The 21,830-nt window shown below is 43.8% G+C and overlaps 1 protein-coding gene across 3 annotated transcripts in view; it reads right to left on the bottom strand.

Annotated features, from left to right (window-relative positions):
* The window catches only part of EFR3A (EFR3 homolog A), a 1,818,520-nt gene that overhangs the window by 215,885 nt on the left and 1,580,805 nt on the right, over positions 1-21,830 (bottom strand). For all 3 annotated transcript variants that reach the window (XM_069621641.1, XM_069621640.1, XM_069621639.1), the window contains one exon: positions 18,310-18,398. In XM_069621641.1, the coding sequence (XP_069477742.1) occupies positions 18,310-18,398 (89 nt within the window). The remainder of the gene's footprint in view (positions 1-18,309; positions 18,399-21,830) is intronic.

The raw sequence follows: 21,830 nt of genomic DNA, 5'->3' as shown, positions 1-21,830 counted from the left end.
TAAGGTCACCATACGAAACTTCTGGGGTTTGATAAACTTGTTCGCTGGGCGCAGATCTAATACAGGGCGCATGGTTAGATCCTTTTTGGGTACAAGGAAGTACACTGAATAAATACCTTCTGTTACCTGAGATAGAGGCACGACCTCTATGGCTCCTTTTTCCAGCAGTTGTTGTACTTCTTGGAGAAGGATGGCAAGGTGTTCCGGTGTCATGTGTCGTCCCCTCGGGGGTCTGTATGTTGGGGAACCGTTGAATTCGATGCAGTATCCGTGGGCTACGGTGGAAAGTACCCAGCGGTCTGACGTTATTCCCTCCCATGCTGGAAGAAAGGATGTTATCCGGCCCCCGACCGGTGTTGCATGGGAGGGGACGCGAATCTTCGCGTCACTTGGTGTTATTGGGGGCTTGGGAGCCTCTGGGGGTGGACCCCCGACCTCTCCCTTTGCCACGGCGCTGGCCTCTTTGGCTGTACTGCCCACTATTGGTCTGATAATTGGTGGCAGGGTAGTGTTGCTGCTGATTCTGCTGTTGGCGTTGGCCACGAAAAAAGCGTTTGTTGCCATAGCGCGTCTGGTAGTGGGCTTAGAGATCTGGTCAAGAGTTTTGATAGTATCGAACTCTTTTTTAGCCATCTCCAGAGCCTCATCCACCACTTTCCCAAAGAGGTTTGAGTCTTCAACAGGTTTATTTATTAAAGACGCCTGTGTCTCCGGTTTGAACCCTGAGTTGCGCAGCCATACATGGCGTTTTAGGAGTATTCCCTGAACCAGGGAACGTCCCGCTGTCTCTGCAGCATCCAGAGAGTTCTTTACAATACTCTGGTTGACCTGGGTTCCTTCGCCAATAGTTGATAGCAGGCGTGTACGTAGAAGTTCCGGCGCTTCTTCGGCGTCTTTGCGCAGTTTGGCCCACTGCGCGTCTGCGTAGCTAGCTAGCAAAGAATTGTTGTTCGCAATTCTTGCCGAAAAGGCAGCCGAGGATGTGACTCTCTTTGCAAGGGATATTAACCTCTTGCCCTCCTTGTCAGGTGGTGCCTCGCTGGTGGACAGCGGCACCCCTGCCCTCTTCCTTGTATTAGTTACTACAAGGGAATCCGGAATGGAATGTCCCCTGATGTACACCGGGTCTGAGGGTGAAGGAGTGAAAAGTTTTTCAATTCTTGGATTAACTTCTCTGATTAGTGCGGGTGTGGATAGCGAAGGGATGATTCTTCTCTTCACTGAAGCGAGGAGGGGAATGGTCTGGCTGACCGGGGGTTTCTCCTTAATTACTCTTTCCACAAAGTCTATTTCAGGAGAGATCTCCCCAGTGTCCAGTTCGAAATGTGCTGCTGCTCTGCGCAACAGGGCATTGAATGTGGGCTGATCGTCAATGGGAGACGTGTTTCTAACAGGTGAATTGTCAGGAGGATTAAGGTTCAGGACATCAGTGTCTGAATATACTGATGGGGATTGCCAGGGATGAGAAGGTCCTTCTTCTGGATTTTCTCCGAAGCCTTCTCCTACCATGTCTGGGCTGTCTTCCAGACCTTCCTCCTGGTTCTGTCCCTCTTCATCGTCCACAAATTCATCCTCCTCCTCCAAGTATTGTTCCTCACCAGTGAGGTCATACACATTATGGAAATCTGAGGCTGTGTCCTGCTGGGGATTGAATAGTCTCGGGAATTTGGCCCTGGGGTCCTCCTGAGGCCCTTCTCTTGTTCTCTTGGGAGTAGGAGGGTTCTGGGTCTTCATAAACCTCTCCATTCTCTCCATGCAGAGATGGAGCCTTTCCATGGTTTCATGGGGTACCCCTGAGTGGTCTAGCGGGGGAAAATTAGTGTCATCTAGCTGAAAACGGCTCGACCTCTCCCATAACGTCGAGGAAAGTGTCCCGTCGCCTTCCGAAAAGCCTTCCGGTGTGCTGGGGGTCCCCCCGACTGAAGGGGGTAGTCCCTGTCTTTCTTCGGGCTTTTTCGGCGTGTCTTTCGACCTTTGCGTAGCGCTCGACGTGTCTTTCGGTGTACGCTTCTGGGCGTCGGCTACAACGATCCTCGCCAAGCTCTCTGCGACTCGTTTGTCAGCTTTGGGCTGTGGTTTCGACGTTACGGGTGTCGATCGTTCTACGGCGGCGTGCGCTCTCTGCTGGTGCGCTCCGGCCGATGGTTTGGGGGCGGCGCCCTTATTTGCCGAAAGCACAGTCGCTGGTCACGGTTGCGAGAGGGGCTTCGAACCTGAACGGTCCGAGGAGGCCGCCGGTGGAACCTGCGTCTCCTTGGGCGCTGATGCTTTCTTCGTCTTCGACGAAGAAGAGCCATGGGTTGTGTGCTTATGTGTGGCATCGTGTGCGTCAGTGTCGGCGGGGTGTTCATCCCCATAAACAGGGCGTGAGCCGAGCCCGCCGAGGACAGACGACGAAGAGCGCGAGCGCTCTTGAGAGGGGTCTACGACTTCCGTAGCGGAGGTCGTGTTATCACGTCACTGTCGGTGGTAGCAGCGGCGGGTGAAGAATCGGCCTTCGACATAGCGTAGGCCGCCCACCTCTTGACCCTACGGTCTTTTAGAGTCTTTGGCTTAAGAAGCCGACAAGCCGTGCAACCCTCCTCTTTGTGATCGAGGGGCAAGCAGCGGTTACACCGTGAATGCTTGTCCTTCCAAGTAAACTTGCCCTTGCAAAGCGGGCAAAACCTAAAGGGTGTCCTCTCCATAGCCGAGGCAATAAATCGTGATAACGACCCCAAGGGAAAGGAAGGGGAAAAGGAAAGGCATTCTCAGAAAAGAACCAGAGATGTCCCACGACCCCACTCTCCCTACTGTATTTGGCCTGCGAGGCCAGGCCACGTGTTCGGCAAAGCCGAAGGATCTCCTCCGCTCGTCCCCTCCGTCAAAGAACTTGCACGGCGGAGACAGCTTCACAACTGCGTCGAGGGAGGGATCGATGTGTTATATATTAAGTAGGAAAACGACCAAATGTCGAGGAGAAGAAATCTGCAATGTCTCTCGAGGAGCTCCGCGTAAAGGCGACCAGTAGCTGGGCGGAAAAAAACAATCTGAGGGACCTCGACGCGTGAGGGATTGTGGGTACAACGCACGTCACTATAGGGATAGTATTTCAGACACGCCTTGTCGACGTCCCTTTTCGACTACGAAAAACAAAATGCAATACTCCGCAGTGACCACTGAATGTCGGACCTATGCACAGCATGTGATTCTAAGCAGATTAACAAACATCAGAAATATATATATCACACTTTATAATAAATTAATATCTGATAGTACACTTAGACATATGATGTTGATCAACAATGGGTAATCTGGCACTAGCACACTTCTTTACAATCAATGAGGAGTTAGCATAGGATGGATAAAGTAGCAAAACTACTTTTATGATTTCAAGGGAAAAGCAATGAGGAATAAAATGCAGTACAGAAATACTTGATATGATTTTAGCAAAAGATAAAATAATCACTTTTTCTCTGGCAATTCAACCCCCTCCCCTATGCAATGTAAGAAATGGAAGGAGATGGAAGTAACACACACAGTTCTTAGGAATGCAATCAAATATAATTCAGTTCACCCCAGCAAGCTTAGAGAAAACCAGTATGAATTTTAAAACACAGGCCCAAAATGCTTTTTAAATGTGATGGCAATGGATGAAAAATATGCTGAAAATGCTTTTAATTCCCTTTAAGAGGTTCAGGGGGAGTGGTAGCTACTTCGGAAAAGTGCAGGCTCACTTTAGCAATGATTCAGGGATGGTTCTTAAGATGCAAACAAATTTTAGCAGTTCAGGCAAAAGCAGCTATCTTTTTACAAGTAAAGAAATCGGGCCAAATCGCGGCAAAATTCGCGAGTGCGTGAATCGTGATTGCGGAAAAAGTATAAGGAGTAGGAAGTCGGTTCTAGTCTAGTTAGATTCTAAGCTTTCAGAGGAAAGTTCAACCAAGTTCGTAGCCCAAACGGTTCCAGAGATACAGACGATTAAATAAAGGTAGTTTTTCGGATTTTAAGTAAACTCAAAATAACAGGTGACAGCTTTGCAGCTGCAGAATTGACAAATGACAGTGGTGCAGCTTTACAAAATGACAAGTGACAACTTCTAGGAGGCAGTTCTACTTAGTTTAAATATATTGAATTATATTACTTTAAACTAAGAGATTTGGTTTTTGCCCAGTCCTAGCTGTACTCACAATATATTTGGAAGGACTGGGTCTCGTCACAGATCTGATCAATCAGGCTAGTGGCACTTCACAGCAATCTGGTCTCTGGGTCTGCGGTTGTGCACGGTCTGGTCTGTTCTGGTCTGGCACTGGTCTGGTCTGTCTGGATACAGCGGTCTCTGCACGGCTCCTGGATCTCTGCACTGGTCCTGGCAAAAGTTCTTGGCAAGGGATTCAAGCAGCTCACCCGGCTGTGAGTAGCTTGCAGTGATTTGAGGCCTGCTGCAGAGAACTCAGCTTGTGGTTTTAGGCCTCTGATTTAGGTTCTAAAGTATAAGTTCTAGGTTCTGGAATATGTAGCTGGAGTCAGTCTGGAACTGGTATCTTCTGGATGTTGTGTGGTCCGGCAAAGCTTCCCGCAAGAAAATGGAAAATGAAGTCCTCTGTAGATTTCAGTGGTCCCTTTTTATGTGGTTTGAAAGTGGGTGGAGAGGCTAGCTTTCTAGGCCCAACCCCTTCAGAGTTCTGATAGGTTGGAGAATTCTTTGCGTTCTCACTGGAGAGCAGGATTGTGTGTCAGAATGATGTCATTTAATGGCTTGCAGAAAGGACACTCCCCTGTCAAATTACACACAAATCTATATTTGACCTAAAGACATATTTCATAGATACACAGTGGTTTGAAATTACATGCACCCATCACGTATCACATGAGGTATACTCTGTTCAAACTCCGATGTTTCTAAGAGCTTGCATCCAGAAATGGCAATATTTTGCGCTTTTTAGTGGGTTATGCAACATTGGTTTTTCATTAAAATTGATACACATATACACCCTCCTACTACACATATCTCAGTAACTTTCCATTTGTCTCTAGCTTAAACACAATGTCTACAATATCAATAAATGGTGGGGTTTTGCCCCAGAACATCACACAAATTGGAGTTTGGGCTTGAATTGTAGGCAAAGTTTCCATTTTAAGGTTCCCCACATTTCACATTTCTGTCATCCGGTTACCAAGAGTTATCAGTGTTTCTGTAAAATATATATTTTGCTTTCAATTCAGTTCTCAGAGTGTTGGAGTCCGCCTCCAAGACTTGGGTGGGTCAGTGATCACATGTGTCTTCTGCTGGGAGCTCTTTGTGTACAGTCAACAGTCAACATCAGCATATTCTATTGAAGTGCAAGAGCCTATTGTGTGGTCTCCAGGAGGCTGCCAGCCAGTCTGCCTTCTATCAATTAAGAGGTCATGTGAGATTCTAACTCCTGGTGTGAATCTCTGGAGGTGAGAGGTTTCCCAGCCGTTTGGCCTGTTAATCAAATCAGATTGTCTTCTGGGAACAGCATGTGGTTAAGATTTTAATTAACTCCCAGCCTTTGATGTAAAGGCCTCTCCTGCAACTCCTGACATGCAGTTTCCCTGTCAGAGTTTAGACCGCTAGCGCCGCCTTGAGGTATTTATCGGTACTGCGTCCATTTTTTGGATCAGTCTTGAATGAATGCATTCCAAACAAGAGATTTTACATGGAAGTATATTATCCAGGTTCAGCACTTGGCACTGGTGTGGTTCTGCAGTAAAATAATGTTGTGCCCGTTGAAGGAATGAATTCCAAATAGTTGTGGGTTGCTTTTGGCAATCAGCATTGCCCCTTCCCAATGGTTTCAGGCTACTGTGTGGGTAGCCCAATGGTGGTTTTAGGCAGTGCCCTCCTGTGCTCACAACATAGGCAAAAATGGGTGGCAGCCTATTCTTCATGCATTTCCCTGTGCATTTTCTGGGAAGTTCTGGCCATCATGATGTTTTCCATGCCAGTACTGCACAGTTTTCCTATTCTGGCGTACATGTGGGCTTTTTGGCCATCTTGGATTTTCTAAGCCCACAGCACCAAATGTTGCAGCATGATAGCTCAAACGTGGGTCAGGACACCCAACAGACCTCAACCTCGACTTTTGCTTATGCTTTCGGTTCGATGGATCCTTCGATGACACGTCATTGGATTGAGGCCTCAAAGGCTCCCGATGAGGATCAGGCCATCGTCCCAGGCTCGAGGGCGCATGGGATTTAGGTCAAACCCTTTCTTACCTGGCATCTTTGGAAGGCGCGGTAGGAGCATGGCTTGGGGGTTTTTGTTCTGCTTTTCAAATATGTTTAGCATCTCTGCTCTAAAAGCCTCCCATTCGGCCGTAGTGCAGTTCTTTGTGGGACAAGATACCCTCTATGGGGAAGTGTCTGACAATGAAGTCGAAGAAGGCGACCTATGGTGCATCTTCTCATCGTCGTCAAAGAAGTCCAAGGAGTGGTGGGAGCCACTCCTCGATCTCAACCTCTTAACTTCCTTCCTCCGAGAAGAGTCGCCTCTCAAATCGTCAGTCAAAGGATTTTGGGCAGGGTAGATGATTTGGGGTTTCGACCTAACGCCAATTTCCCCTTTTGCTTCTTCAAGGCCTTTCCTGTCATTGACTGGCACTTGAAGCAGTCCGGGGTCACATGCTCCACCCCGAGACACAATAAACATATACGGTGTGGGTTGGTCAATGACATTTTCGAAAAACAATCTCAACTCTTCTTGGACCTTGGCTTTGGGGTAGTCGTGTCGATGAAGAAGACATACTCGTATGAAGTAACAAAGCGTGCCATATTTCATGAAGCGATAGTATTCGCGAAAAAACAGAATTGAAGCCAACGGGCGCTGCGCGTGCTATGTATGCCTTTAATGACATCATCCTCGAGACGGAGGCCCTCGAGGGACATTGGGTCGAAGCCATCGATGCACAGCGCCCCCTGCCGAAATGTTTTTTTTTCCAACCAGCTGAAGTTGGATATTGTATATCTAAGATGATGAATACGTGGGAGGACACACTCCATTTCGAAACAAAGCTACAAGTGAAGTTGGATTAATGACAAAGACTAAAAACGCAAAGGCTAAAAATGACAAAACACCTCCTTAAGGAAGTTTCTTTGTAATTTAACTATTCAAGAGTCTCTGTTTAGAAAACAAATGTCAGTAAAAACTGTGGCAATAGTCGTGCTGACAAAAGCCTTTTGCCATTAAAATCCTCCTCAGATGAAGAATCAGCCGTAGACTGTGGTCAGCCTGTCCACTCAGAGTGAATAAGGCCTCTAGTGGAATAAACCTGGGGCCTTTTCTGCCTGGTAAATGCCATAATCAATTTAATCCGAGTCATCTGGTTCTGGTCACGAGTAAAGGACCAGGTGGATGTTCAATAGTGGTGCAAACGGAGGAAGTTACCCCCTTTGCTCTCTTTTGGGTTGTGAAATTAGGGCCATCTCTTTCTGGTGGTTCTTACAATCAATGTAAGCAAAGTGGTATAGGTCTGGTTAAGAGAAAAGGTCTAGGTAGTTGCCCAATAGCAGTACAGACTGATGTGGCTACTCTCCCTGTTCCCTATATTGTGCTATGCCGGGGCTGCCTGAAACAAGCAGTCTTTGTGCAGACGCTGTAGATGGTTGTTCCGAGCAGCAACCATCTAGATCTTATGTCGCAAGTGTCAAATCTGGCAAAGAAAGGAATGCTATTCCTTGTTTTTGCGATTATTGTAATTCAGTTAAGCACATCACGGAAGGGAAAATAGCCATATATTGTGTGAAGGAGGAAAATCTCATAAAGGGGAGGCAGATTAGTGGCCCTCTCTCTAGGCCTGTTAAGCCACCTTCCATTGAAAATTCCGGGGTATTACACAATCATTGGTTAAATCTGGTACCCAATATTTGGATATCAAAACATTGGAATGTCGCAAAGGTGTGCTGGCGGTAGATGTCAAACTAGCCACCGAGGCCTGTATTAGAAAGATGTTGCTTACTAATATGGATTGGCATGAGGGTGCTGGCACTGAATGGAGAGTCATACTGAGATGCGATTAATATTAATAGCAGGAGATTTGAATTCCACTTGCCCTCAGGCTGATGTTCATTCAAATAAATTTGGTTTTTACAAAAATGGTTGTCTTGGTCGTCTTGATTTGTGGCTGTGGGGCTCTAAATGTTGAACAGCACAATTGAAGGGATATTGTGAGTCGACCAACATGGAAGAGAGGAGCCAGTGCCTCAGTGCTTGACTATATCTTTGTTGACCCCATGCTTATTAATATGTGTGAGTACTTTGGAATTCTTTTCAGGATTCGCACAGCAGGAGTAAATGGAAAACATCTACCAGAGAGAAATCTGGAAAACCTAATCACACTTTTAACCCAATCGTTGCCAGTGAGAAAATAATGATGAGGGCTGATATTAGAGAAACACGTAAGAATTATTCGGAAGGCCCAGAAATCATGCAGTAAAACAAAAAGCTCAGATCGCGATTCAATAACTGGAGTAAGCGACAGCGGGCATGATTGTTTCAAAGAGATGCCAAATTAATGTAAAATAAGGATATTGGTCATGTTTAGTCTTTGATTAACTCCTTGGGTACGGGCTATGGTTAAAAGCAGATAAATGCAGTTTCAGAGAAGGACTGGGTTTGCCATTTTAAGTAATTATATTCTGTAGGGGATAAGTCGCAACCACCAATTATTCACCCACGGGCTCTGAAGATTGTAAGTATGAAGATAAGATCAAAATATTGTACATTCTGTATTATACCCCTCTTAAAGTACTATGCAGGGAAAATGATTACAAAGTATGAACTCTCCAGTCATCAATCACACTAAGACAAGGGTGCTTCATAATGGTAAATTGTACAAGCAATTCTACTTATATGTGGAAAATGAGGGAGGAAAAGCTAGAGGCGATTGACTATAGGATATATTTTGGGTTTCTGCTTATTACGTTTCTGAACAAAAAATGTATAAAGGAATATCGTATTTGTAAAATAAAAGCTCTGGTTATACAGATGTCGAAGATAAGATCAAAATATTGTCCATTCTGTATTGTACCCCTCTTAAAGTACTATGCAGGGAAAATGATTACAAAGATGACCTATGCCATTGAAGGTTTACAAACTTGGGTATTGGAATATATTGATCAACTTGAGGGATCTCTTTGGCGGAAAGCAATGCGTGTCCCAAATGAAGTTCCCAGAACTGCAATTAGGAATGAGTTGGGGTTCAACTTAGTGGGGGTATGCGTTAGATGGAAAGATCTCCAGCTTTACTACAAGCTTGTATAACCTATGGAGAATACCCTATTTGAGGATCTTGGAGTGGTGATGCAGTTAGGTACCAATTATTTTGATGGAACCAGTTTGAAAATGTTGTCCTATTCAGACATTCAATTGTACGTTTTGTTGCAGGATCCAGATAACGTGAAAAAGCCTTTGTATTTGAAGGATTGGTGCCAAACTGTAGATGATTTTCATAGCTTCAAGTTTTTAGGTCATCTTATGCATGAGTATAAAAAACAGAGAATTAGCTTTACACTTACGGTGGAGTCCAAGTAGCAATGTAACCTTTGGAGTTTTTACGATTCAGGTGAAATCTGTATTTGACCAAGGAGGTTTGAATTCAACAAAAGATGATCCAACCTGAACAGAGACATTGCAGTTTTTGTAAAGATCCGTCCTCAGATGAAACCCTGAAGCACCTGGTAATTTGATGCCCTGAGGTACATGATATATGCACAACGCACTTTATAAAGGTTTGGAGTACGCTTTCTATTATCAGAGAGCTGAAAATATTTGGTAATATTGCCTCACTGGTGGATCCACTTCTGTGGTCTTAGCAGTAACCAGGTTCCTCAAAGGTATAAACTTATGAGCAAGTACATTTTTCTGTGATGATCGCAAGCATCTACATGGAATTGAGTGCAACCTCCTTTTAAAATGACAATTCTTCCTTTGAGGCAATATTTTTTTTCTCTCTTTAAATCACTTTCTGTCAAATGTCAAGAGTTTTAAACTTGCTTGTGTAAGCCATTGTATCTTACATCAAATCGTAATTATTACATTTCTGTATTTATTACTTCCTTTACTTATGTTTCTTTGGTATTGTTAAGGTTAAACATGTTTTTAACCAATAAAAAGCAACAATAAATGTCAAGTAATTCAGGAATTGAGAAACCCAGTACCATGTGCCGCTGTGGGAGTTTCATCCATCCCTCCCTAGTGTTCTAGTCTACATAAGCAGCATGCTCAATAATATCAGCAGGAGGTGATACTTCAAGCTTGTTAACACTACCATTAATCGCATCAACCAGAGGCTGTGTGGTAAACTCGCATAGTACAAGTGCGATTGTTGTTTTATCACATCATTCCCAAAAAGGACTCTCAGATACCAATTTAAGATTTCAAGATCTTTTATTAATCTCTCATGGACAATACTAAAGTAGAATGCGTTGGGATAAAGATAAAACTCAAATAAAATGTCAGGATGGTTGTGTATTTCAGTGTCCAGTGTCACATTAATAGGGCAAGGATAAGATGTGAAAGGAAGAGACAAGTTTCATAAAAACAAAGTCTTAACCTCTTACTCGATAGTGGTCCACCAAAGCAATAATCAGTGTCATCCAGTTAAGCAAACAGGTGGTCTTAAAGTAGCCAAACCAGCCCCCAACTCATCACAAAGATCCCTGAATTCTTACATGTATGTTATGGCCAACAAAATAGTAAACTGCATGAATGCAGCCGAGGCAGCCTCTAGAGAGGTTGTTCCTCGGATAGAGGGATCGGGTGTTGAGTGTGTGGGGGCAGTAGACAAAGGTTATGGCCCTCCGTTGGCTGGGGGTGTTGAACTCGGGGTTAATACTGGAGTGGGGATTGCCCAGGTGCTGCTGCCACCCCAGCATCCCAGGGAGGGGGCGCCCGGGACAATCGCTTCAGCCCACAAGGTCAGGGAGGCTGCGCTATTGGATAGCTCTACAGCCAGTGAGGGGGACAAAGAATGGCTGGAGGCTTTACTGGATGAAAAATTGAGACCCCTTCAGTTGTTGTTCAACTGCCTGAAAGGGCTAAAAGAGGGGGTTCTAAACACCTTGGCAATTATGGATGACTCAATCAGGGCAGTCTCCCTTAAACTGTGTGACTTGGTCAGCATTGTTGAGGAAAGGGGAGCAGTTGACAGGCATTGTTAGTGCCCCTCAATTGTATCCCCAACTGGTGGCGATTCCTCTAGTGACAAGGCCTCTGATATACAAGACAGACAAGCTAACGTTGTTGTTTCAGTGGAACAGGAGGTGGTCCCAGTAGAACTAAAGGGGGCGAGTGGGTCTGGAAGGGACACGTTGACAAGTAACCAGATAGAAAGTATATCTGCACAGGGGCTTGAGAGTGGACAGGGGAATGCTAGAACTCTGAATTTACCACCGGAAGCGGTCCCCTTTGTGGGGATCATTACCGGATCCTGGGCTCCCCACGGGGAGTTTTGAATCAACACTTTCCCTGATCAATAAGGCATCCCACTGGATAAACTCGAACGTGATGGGGCCTAAGATAGACCCCAAAATTATCCGTATGGCAAGGCGAGTGGGTTGGGTGGGGAATAGGTCTAAGCACATGAATGGGGATTGTGTGGTGGTAACCTTTTCTGACTCACAGATAACGGACTAACTTTTGAACACCAATTTAGCCCAGGGCCTTAAGCCCAATGGTAATAAATTGATAAGTAAACTTTTACCCCTGGACTATTTTTATGTCCACAGTGTGGGGCAGGTGGCGCGGAACCAGTCAACAGGACGGATAGGGTTCATGTAGAGAGGAATATTGCCCTAGGTCGGCCGGGTTTAATCAATTTACCGTTGGCCGGCTGGAGTACCATCCCAATGAACAACAGACATCATAATGCCAAGGAGAGGAACGATTTGGCCCCCCTGCCACTAGACAATCCTTATGAGATCCTAACGTCCTGTGAGGATGTAGATTGAAAAGAGGTTGTGGTAGAGGACAGTGCAGCCTTGCAATCGCCATCTGTACCCAGAGGAGGCTCCATAAGTAAGAGCCCAGAGTTCCGTCTGCTCTCGTGGAACATTGCGGGGTCAATTAGGAAGATGAACCTGGGGCCAGTAACAGAGCTTTTGCAATCAAACGCAGTGGTCCTACTACAAGAAACCTGGGCCTTAGAACTCCCACACCTTGATGGTTTCATTTCTTTTGGCATCCCGGCGAAGAAAAATCTGAGAGGCAGACATTATGGTGGTTTGTGCATTCTGATTAAGGCTTCCATCGAGTGTAGGTTTGAGGTGATTCTGACAGGGCTGGACTTTGTGCAGGTGGTGTTGTTATCAGCTGAAAAGGGGGTTGAAGTATGTATCATCAACTTTTATAATAGCCCCCATATTTCTGATCTTGATAGATTAACCAAGGTTAAGAGGTTCATAGAGGACCTACTGCACAAGGGCAGGAATAAAACCATCTCCTATGTTTGGGGGGGGGATTTTAACCTCAAAATGGGTGGAGGGCAGTCAGGGATATTTTGGACCCTCGGGAGGACATGGTGGAGAATATCCCGCCTAGGTGTATGAGGGATGAGAGAACCTGCCAAAAAGGCCTACAGTTTAGCCTACGGTTGTTGGAATGGGGCTTTTGCATAGTCAATGGTCGCTTAGCACCAGATATTCCAGGCAAGGTGACCTTCAATAATCATCAAGGCAGTTCTACAATAGACTATTTCTGTATCTCGGTGAACCTATGGGAACATACTGTAAGTTTCGAGGTGATGGTAGATCTTAATAGTGACCATTATCCCATCTGTTTGTCATTTAAGGGCTTGTTGGGGGAAGGGGTTTCAAAGGATATAGCTCCTAGCCCATCGTTGGGAGTACCTACTGCTCGAGGAGAATCAAATGGGGGACAATCCTTGAAGAGGAGATACACTATAAAACAATTAGTGAGAATGAGGCCCTTGTGATGGATATTTTGGGTGACCACTTACCTGCTAGGAGTGTAGTTGAGAAATTTGTAGAACTGTCAGATACCCTCACAACTAAATTCACTATAGCCGCAAGGGCTACGGGGAAGGTATTGAAGAGAGGGTGGTTTGACGAGGCCTGCAAAAGTGCGAAGAAAACCTTGCTGCTGACACTCAAGGATGCTTCGAGCAGCAGATCTGTGATTGCCCTAGCTAGGAAGGCATATTACCATGAGCTAAAGAGAAGGAAATTGGAGATTGAAAGATCAGCCTGGGAAGGCTTTTTGGGTGCTGCTATGAGAGGGGACCAGAAGGCCTTTTGGGCCTTTGTAAAAAGTGGGCCGCAGAGCTGTTGGTATAATGTGGGTAGTGGCACCCACGTGGAAGGAGGAGCCTGGCTAACTCATTTTGGGAGCTTGTTTGGGTCAACAAGTACACAGGACCACTTAGATTTTTCCGGGCCTTGCCTGAAATTTGAGGTGAAGGAGATAGAAAAGGCCATTAAGCTCCAAGCTCATAACAGAGCCCCGGGCCGAGACATGATTCCCTCTGATCTATTTCAAGATCCGGTAGATTTGTGGGCCCCACTCTTAACGGTGGTGTTTAATGCTTGCCTACAAACAGGGAAGTATCCTCCTTCTTGGAAAAAGGTGATAATCTTCCCAATTTTCAAGAAGGGGGACATGTCCAGTCCTGGCGCGTATAGGCCAATATCTTTGTTGGACTCCTCCTTCAAAATTTTTGAAGAATTTTGTTGGCCCGAATTGAAACCTGGATTGGTGAACAGTCTATTCTCTCTGACATTCAATTTGGGTTTCGCCCAGGAGTGGGCACGATGGAACAGAGCCTCAATTTATATGTGGCTAACTCAGTCTTTAGCCGGGGTGAGGCAGTTTACTTGGCCTTCATGGACCTGAGCACAGCTTTTGATAAAGTGGACAGAGCAAAACTCTGGGCTGTGCTCGGGTCCCTAGGTTGTCCTAGGGATATCCTGCGGCTGTTGGTCGACCTACACACAGATAATCAGGCATGTGTGCGTAGTGGTCCAGGGGGGCATTGTACGGCCTGTTTCCAGGTGGGGTGTGGTGTAAGACAGGGCTGCGTGTTGGCCCCGCATCTGTTTTTGTCTTTACATCAATGGCCTTTCCCAGGACCTTATCGACATTCTGGCGGATTTCTTGGTTCTGGGGGGCAGGGGCTTCCCAGTATTGGCCTATGCTGATGATACAGTCCTTTTAGCAAGAACGCCTAGGGCTCTACAGACCCTGATTAATGCTTACGCAATATTTATGAATAATTTGGGTCTAAAAATAAACACTAAGAAATCAGCAGTAATGGCCTGTGTAGGTAGAAAACGTCCAGCTCCCATGAAACCTATGCTCTGCGTTGGGGAAATTATACCCAGAGTTAAGGTTTTTGACTACCTGGGAATTAGTTTCTCAGAAGCATTAAACGGTGGGGCCCACGTGGCCAAACAATCTGCTAAGATGAGCCAACAAATAAGAGGCATATTTAGATTTATGTCTGAATGCAAGGGACAACCACTGGACGTGAGCACTAAGATTTATGGAGTACAAACTGTAGCTACCACTAAGTACGGTGCACCCATTTGGGGTCTCCAGAATGCAGCTGAGATACAAAGGAAGGAGACCACATTTTTTTAAAAACCTGCTGGGGCTCCCGTCCAGTGCCTCTGGAATAGCAACGCACAGAGAACTGGGTGTGGAGTTCTGGGAGGACCAGTGGGCAATGGCTCCACTTTTATTTTGGGTCCGGTTATGGGCCAATGAACATGCCTCTCTTTGCCATTTCATCATTCATGCTGTGTTGGGTCGAGTTGGATGGCAAGAAATTCGCTGGCTTGCATATGTTTCGAAAAATTTGGGGGAAGTTAACCTAAGCGCTCTCTTTCCGCCCGCAACACTAATCATCAAGAGGGAGGGGGCGCTATATAAAATAGCATTGGGTGAGATTGCAGTGAGGAAAAGAATCCTCGAGGATTATGGCCACAGATCTGGACAATTTCACACTAGTATCATTAGACTCGCAGGAATACAACCCTACTTGACCTGGAGTCTGCACAAAAACGATAGGTGGCTGATTACGAGGGCACGGTTTGATTCCCTTCGGTTACAAGGGAACACCTACAAATGGAAAGGCTTTCCTGACTCTGCGGGTTGCCCGATCTGTGGCCACCACCTCGAGGATCTATCCCACCTACTGTATTTCTGTGCAGGATATGCCGGCATTCGTAGAGCGACCCTGATTCCTGCCCTTAAGAAGACAGCGATACGTTCGCATAGGGCAGCTCTCGTGTTTCTTGAGTGCCGACACGCCCTACACAGCATGGGCACTGCTCATGTTTTTGAAGAGAGCGATGTTCTTCAGAAAGGGATTATTAACACTGCAAGGTGATGCTAGCTAGTACTATGAATTTTATAACAGTTTTAGCAATTAGCATTTAACGTTCATTCTGTGTTTTTTAACTGATGTTGTTAGTGTTTTTATGGGGTAATTATTTATGAAATTATATGATCAATGATTTTATTGCAGGTTATCCTCTTAGAATGTTCATGGTTCTTAATTATTTAGAAGTTCTGATGGAATTGTAATTTTATATGTGCATAACAGTGTTTTTTGTCGTTTAATGGTTTTACTAATCCGAATAAACTTGTTTGACTTGACTTGTTAACCCAAGCAAAACCAAGTGTTCAAAGTTCTTTTCATTCTCAACAAACAAAAAAGACAAAGCAAAAGGTTTTCTGTGGTCGCCCTCTCAGGGTCTAAATGGTGGGGCTCTTCAAGTTCTATACCCTTAGCCCTGGGAATAAAGTTTTTCCACCCACAAACGCACAGATCTTGGGAATCAAATGCTTGATGGATGACAGTCTGCTCATTGTTTCTTAGGTGGTTACAGTGGGGCAGTCCCCTTTGTGACGAATCTGGGAAATTCGTCAGAAGTGGGACACAAGAGAAATATTGTTCAGAGAACTCAGCGACAACGTTATGGAGAGACAGATTTAAGAAGGGAGAGAGATGCAAAACTGGAATGTGTTAAGCAAGCTTCTTTGAAGTTTGAGGTGGGGGAAAGTTTTGGACAGCTGAAGACAGATCTGGTTGGAAAGAAAATTAAAGAGTTGAGATAGGAGAGAGAGCTTGACATGAGGATTTTATAACAGAGAGGCACCACCTGTGACGGAGAAAGAGGAGCGACATCGTCTGTAGAGATGAAAAAAGATCAGTAGTGCAGGATGAAGGGGAGAAAAGAAAGACCTTGCTGGGAAGAAAGCTACAGAGCTAAATCCAGAAGGGAAGTTTGAGTCAAATATTGAGAGAGAAAAAAAGCACATTGAAACCAGGACAAAGGTATACCACCTGCGATAAGATGAGGGGGATCATATGGGAAGAGAGAGGACACCATTACCGGAGGGAGGGACTAATAAGAGGGCAGCAGAAACATATCTTGTGATAAGGAGTAAAGTGAAAGATAATAGTTTGGGGCTGGGTTGGAGAGGGACCCTGTTGAAAAAGGGACTGAAAAGGATAGCGCTGGGATAAAAATGATTTGCCTGGGATTTTCTCTTCTTCACTAATATGACGCCAGGCATCTCTTGGACAGTTAATACACTTGCTAGATACAAATGGTATATTTTCCTTTAAAGAGCTCCAAATTAAGATGGATTGCATAAAATACTTCAAGTATTTGCAGACTAGAGGCTTTATTTCAAGTCAGGGAAAGGTCCCTCATCACACATTTTGGAAATGTTGTTGGATAAACGGATAATAGGGTAATGTGCCATCTCGCTCTACTATTGATTATTTATAAATCTGGTAAGAGGGGAATAAGCATGCTAATAGTCCAGGTTGTAGTGCACCTGTTGCAACATCACATATTGCAGTTTAATTTGTAATATAAGCTACAACAGCTAGATGCATTCTATCATAGTATCCATGCATTTCCACATTATCATTGTCCACCTGCAGACCAAATTCAGATGTTTCTAATCTGCCAAGCCAAATATTTTGTTGTTTCATATATTTATAAAATCATCAGAAATCGTGATCAAGGTAATTAATCCAGATGTTAAAAGGTATCCAGTTTGGGGAATCTAAGTTTAGCAATAACTTAATAGATCAAACGCCATTGATATTCAACGTGGTGATCAAAGCTGGAATTCCGATTGCTAGACAACGAAAGTTTAAAGCACCCCCTTCAGTCTATGACTGGCATAGTGAATGGTTGGGGCATGTTAAAGGCACAATGGAGGAGTGGTGGAAGCTATTACATTAAATTACATTTTGCAACAGAGTTAGGAAGACAAGATGTTTTTATTTGTACTAATATTCTCTACGGCAACATTTTTATCTTTTAATATCTAACTGTATTGAATATTAATTTAAAGTTGACTGGTTCTTGATCAATTTGAATAATACATATTGATGAACTGATGTATTTCTAAATATAATGCATGTACTCTATTTCCAACAAATTAGTGATTAATATTATACAAGGCAGTGTTTTAAATAAGAGTTGAAACATACATTTAAAAGATTGCAAATGGGGATAAAAAAGTAAAAATGTATTTGTGATAACATTAGAGTTATATTGCAGTAGGGTGGTATCACATTCCAGCAAGTGTACATCGCTGAAATAAGAAAGGAGTGCCCTTGTTAGCTAATGCAGATTAGAGATCAGATCAGCAGAAAATAATCACTGAATACTATGCTACAATGTTCTGTCATCATCAGAGTGCATAGGCATTTCCACTTCTTTCCCCTTGGCCTTCTACCAGCGTAAATGCAATGTATATGGTGGAAGTGGAAAGGAGGCATTATTTGCTCAGTAAGGGTTTTAGAAAAAAGTGGCGGTCACTGCTGCACTGAGAGATCATCCAAAGCTTGGAGCAGAGAAACAGTTTTTTCTCTAATACAACAAATGCCATATACAATTCATATTCTGATCCCAATTATACACGTCATTGAGAGGTCTGAAGTAATAACCTTTATAACCCATTCACAATCTGCTAGGCTGTCCAAATGAGGGCACGGTAAACAGGTAGCTGTATTTTTAACACAGCACACATTAAAACAACCATAAAAACAAGGCAAGCAGAGGGCAACCCAGACCACCCTTGCAGCAAGTGTATGATCCTCGAAACTATTTCCATTCTTAAAAACTGAAAATTCACGTATACCTGATCTGTCAATTCAGGAGTTTATCATTGTTTCCATTCATACTTTAACGGCTATATTCAAGCAATGTGCTGTTTATTGGAGGAAGAAGTTCATGGAAAATCAACAATAGAACGTGAAATTGCTCTGGATGTCGAATGCCATTTTTGTACTTGGGAAATTTACTGATTAGAGAAATTACCTTATCCTCTGTGTTGCTCCCAGTCAAGATATCCACTTGAATCGAGAGTGTGTCCACAATGCTCTTCCTTCTTGAAAGTTTATCTTCATCTAATGAATAAATATAGAAGGCACTACCAAGTTAGCAGTAAAATAATATAACAGAGTTTATCACTTGACAAATTACAGCACAAATCAAACCAATTCACAGCCAAACTGGCTTCCTACACCACATCAGGTGATTTTAAATTCCTAGCCTCTGCATTTTACCCATGGCTTAAACCACCTCAAATATGCTTTCTGCTAGTGAAACCAAGCATATGGCCTCTGCTTTACAGGTCTGAACATAACTAATGCAATAGGGGGCTCCTCTCCTTGATCGGCTCTAGATCAAAGTGGTGGAAAAGACATCCTTTCAAAAGGAGCAATTTTAATCCTTTTGCCATCATTAGAAAAGCTAAAAACATGGACTTATTTTTATGCTGTTCCTTACCACACATGTGTTACCGGACATAGAGCAACAGTGAGTCCATTAGAGAGTATGTTGCTGATAGGCTTGAGGGAACAAAGCATACTGGGACAGGACTTACTTGCAAAGGTTGTGCTATATAACGCATAATCAAACAAAGCATGAGGATACATATAGCAATATCTACACAATCACAGACAAACAACCAGCTATAGAAGGCTATTATCATTTAAGTTATATTGGTTTTATGAAGAATCGATGAAAAAGAAGCAAAGGTGATGATGTAAAGTGAAAACCACTCTATGCCCAGTCACGAGCATAAAATAAGGCACATCTCCAGTTTCATTCAAAAGGTTAGTACAATATCCAAAGTATAAACAATAATCTTCACCTGCAAAAATACCAAGATGCCATGCCGCTGATGTCCCACATAACACCTACCTAGGCGTCTACCTTGTTTTGTTCCAAACACATTTTTCTACTATCCCAAATAAAATCCAAATAGTGTGTAACTTATTTTTTTATCAAGGATCTGAAAGATACACATTCGTTGTATCACAGGGTGCATTAACAGTTCTTGTTCCCAATAATATAAGAAGCATTGATAGCATTGGAAAACATCAGAAATAGGTTGCATAGATTTATAAGTCCAGATAACTAAAATAAAACACGCATATAGTGCTTTCTGGGTGTCAAATAAGATGCATACTATCCACCTTTTCCACTGTAATTCCACATATAAAAGAAAAAAAGAAGAGCAAATATGTGAAATTAGAAATGATTCCTGTAAAGCAATGTTCATAGTGCGCACCATGATTGTGTGGTATTGCTCTTGACGCTGCTCATATATTGTCTATTTGTATTTTTCTTTGCAGGTACTTGCCAGCACCATTTTCTAATCTCAACTAAGACACAATGGGGCTCATTACAGGTCCGGCGGTAACCGTGCCAATGCTACCGGCGGGTTGCTGCCATACCTGTAAATATTTACTGGCGCCTGACTTCCCGGTGCCACTGGGAATTTACAACCCTGGCGGCCTGGAAAGTCAGGCGCTGGTAAAATGTTGTTCCCCATTCCCATAGGGTCTCTATTTCTGATATTTTCCAATGCTATCAATGCATTTAAGTCCTCTTCGTCCGGTAGCACTCTATGGGAATGGGGACATGGAAGCACCGGCACGTTTGTTAATGGTGCCGGTGCGTCCGTGACGGGTCTTCCTACCGTGACCGCTGTGTCTGGCAGGGTCAGACATGTCGGGCACAGCGGCTCCGGCAGACAAACCTGTAATATGCTGGTCCGGAAACAATGGTGCTGGTAAGCTTACCGGCACCCTTGTTTCCGGACCAGCAAGGTCCGAATGAGGCCCAATGTCTCCTTTTCCCAGACACTATCGGCTGCATATCACTCGCAGAGCACCATTTCTTCATTGCATACCATGCTTCCCTGATGAAAGCATAAGGAACAACAACTTGTGGAAACTTGTCTGCCATCTTGAAATGTATTTCCAGACATTATTTTATAAAGTGTATGCCAAAGGATTTACTAGATCTATCAATTCACCAACTATGCGAATTTATAGCTTTTCAATCAAAACAAGTTGATTGTGCAGGCTACACGCAATATATCCAGCGCAACGATTAATGCATAGTAAACGTAAGTGCTGCTTGGGATGGTGTACCACAGCTAGCCTACAGCCTGTAGCAATCAGGAACATGTATCAATATTACACCATGCGCAATATCTTCACTATTATATAAAACCAACAGTCTAGGTTATTGTATCAATTTCAGAACAGCCTAATAAGACCAGAGCAACAGAGGTACTAGCATCACACTCTGTTTTAATCACAAAGCTCCTACTTCTTTGTGTCATCACAATATAGGGTTCTCATATAACAATCAATTGAATCTCTGTTAGTCCTCATGGAGTCAGATATACAATTCTAAGTTACTTTGTTTGAGTCACAAGGTTTCCATTGTTTAATTAGAGTGTCCCTAATAATCACAGTTGGTAATGTCCTAACATCCAGAATATCGCCCTTAAGTCAACACATGTTTTGACATTTCTATAGGTCTTTCTCAAGGCTGGGCGTATCTTAATACACTTAATAATAGCAGGATTGCCTATTTACAATATAAGATCTGTATCAATGGTTGAGAACAAATTATCCTTATTAAGGTGGATGTTTTAACCCTCTTAGTTAGCTGGGCTTTGTAATCCAATGTTTGTGATTTGAACACTGAAAAGGATAGCTATGTCTCATCCTCAATTCAGATATCCAGGTGATTGCAGTTACAAAGTGAAACCATTCTTATTTAGTCTTTTCTAGGGGGGGGTCAAACAGGGTTGTCCATTGGCTTCCATACTCTGCAACCTGTTTATATCAGACGTCGGCACAGCTCTGGATGAAGTGGCTGCATTCCCTGCTAAAATCAATGGGAACCACCTTGGATGGATGCTTTAGCCAGACGATTTGGTCCTGTTGGACATGACCCCCATCGTCCTGCAATGAAAACTTTCTGCGTTTGAAAAATATGTGGATGCAAATAATCTCAAAATAAATCATGCGAAATATGAGATCTTAATCCTCCAAGATCTAAAAGAAAAACAAAACATCCAAAAAGCAGCCTCAATGCTATTTGGGAAAAGAACCACTAAGATGCGTGAACCAAACACAGTATCTTGGCATGTGGATAAACAGCAGCATTAATGACGCTCCTTGGGTGAAAAGGAGAAAGCAAAATGCAAACAACTAGCCGGCCAAAGCCTGGCAATAAACATGAAATACGGTAAATTCCCTTTAAAGCCAGTTGTCGACTTTTATAAGCAGAAAGTCGTGCCAGCCTTGATCCATGGAGCTGAATATGTATTGGGCTGCTCGCATGCACTGTGGCCACTTTTTGAAAACACATTCTGGGGCAGAGTACTGCAGCTCGATAGGGGGGTCCCTACTGCGTGCATTTGATACTAGTTGGGGCTCATATCTATAAATGCGAGAGTCGCATGGAACATGTTGTCGATCTACAGAAAAATAACTGCTGAAGAAGGAACCCCACAATTTGACATTCTTCAT

This window comes from Ambystoma mexicanum, chromosome 5q (assembly GCF_040938575.1).
Source record: "Ambystoma mexicanum isolate Mex_15411 chromosome 5q, UKY_AmexF1_1, whole genome shotgun sequence".
NCBI lineage: Eukaryota > Metazoa > Chordata > Amphibia > Caudata > Ambystomatidae > Ambystoma > Ambystoma mexicanum.
The sequence above is the reverse complement of the archived record's forward strand: the minus strand, read 5'-3'. Positions and strand labels throughout refer to the sequence as shown.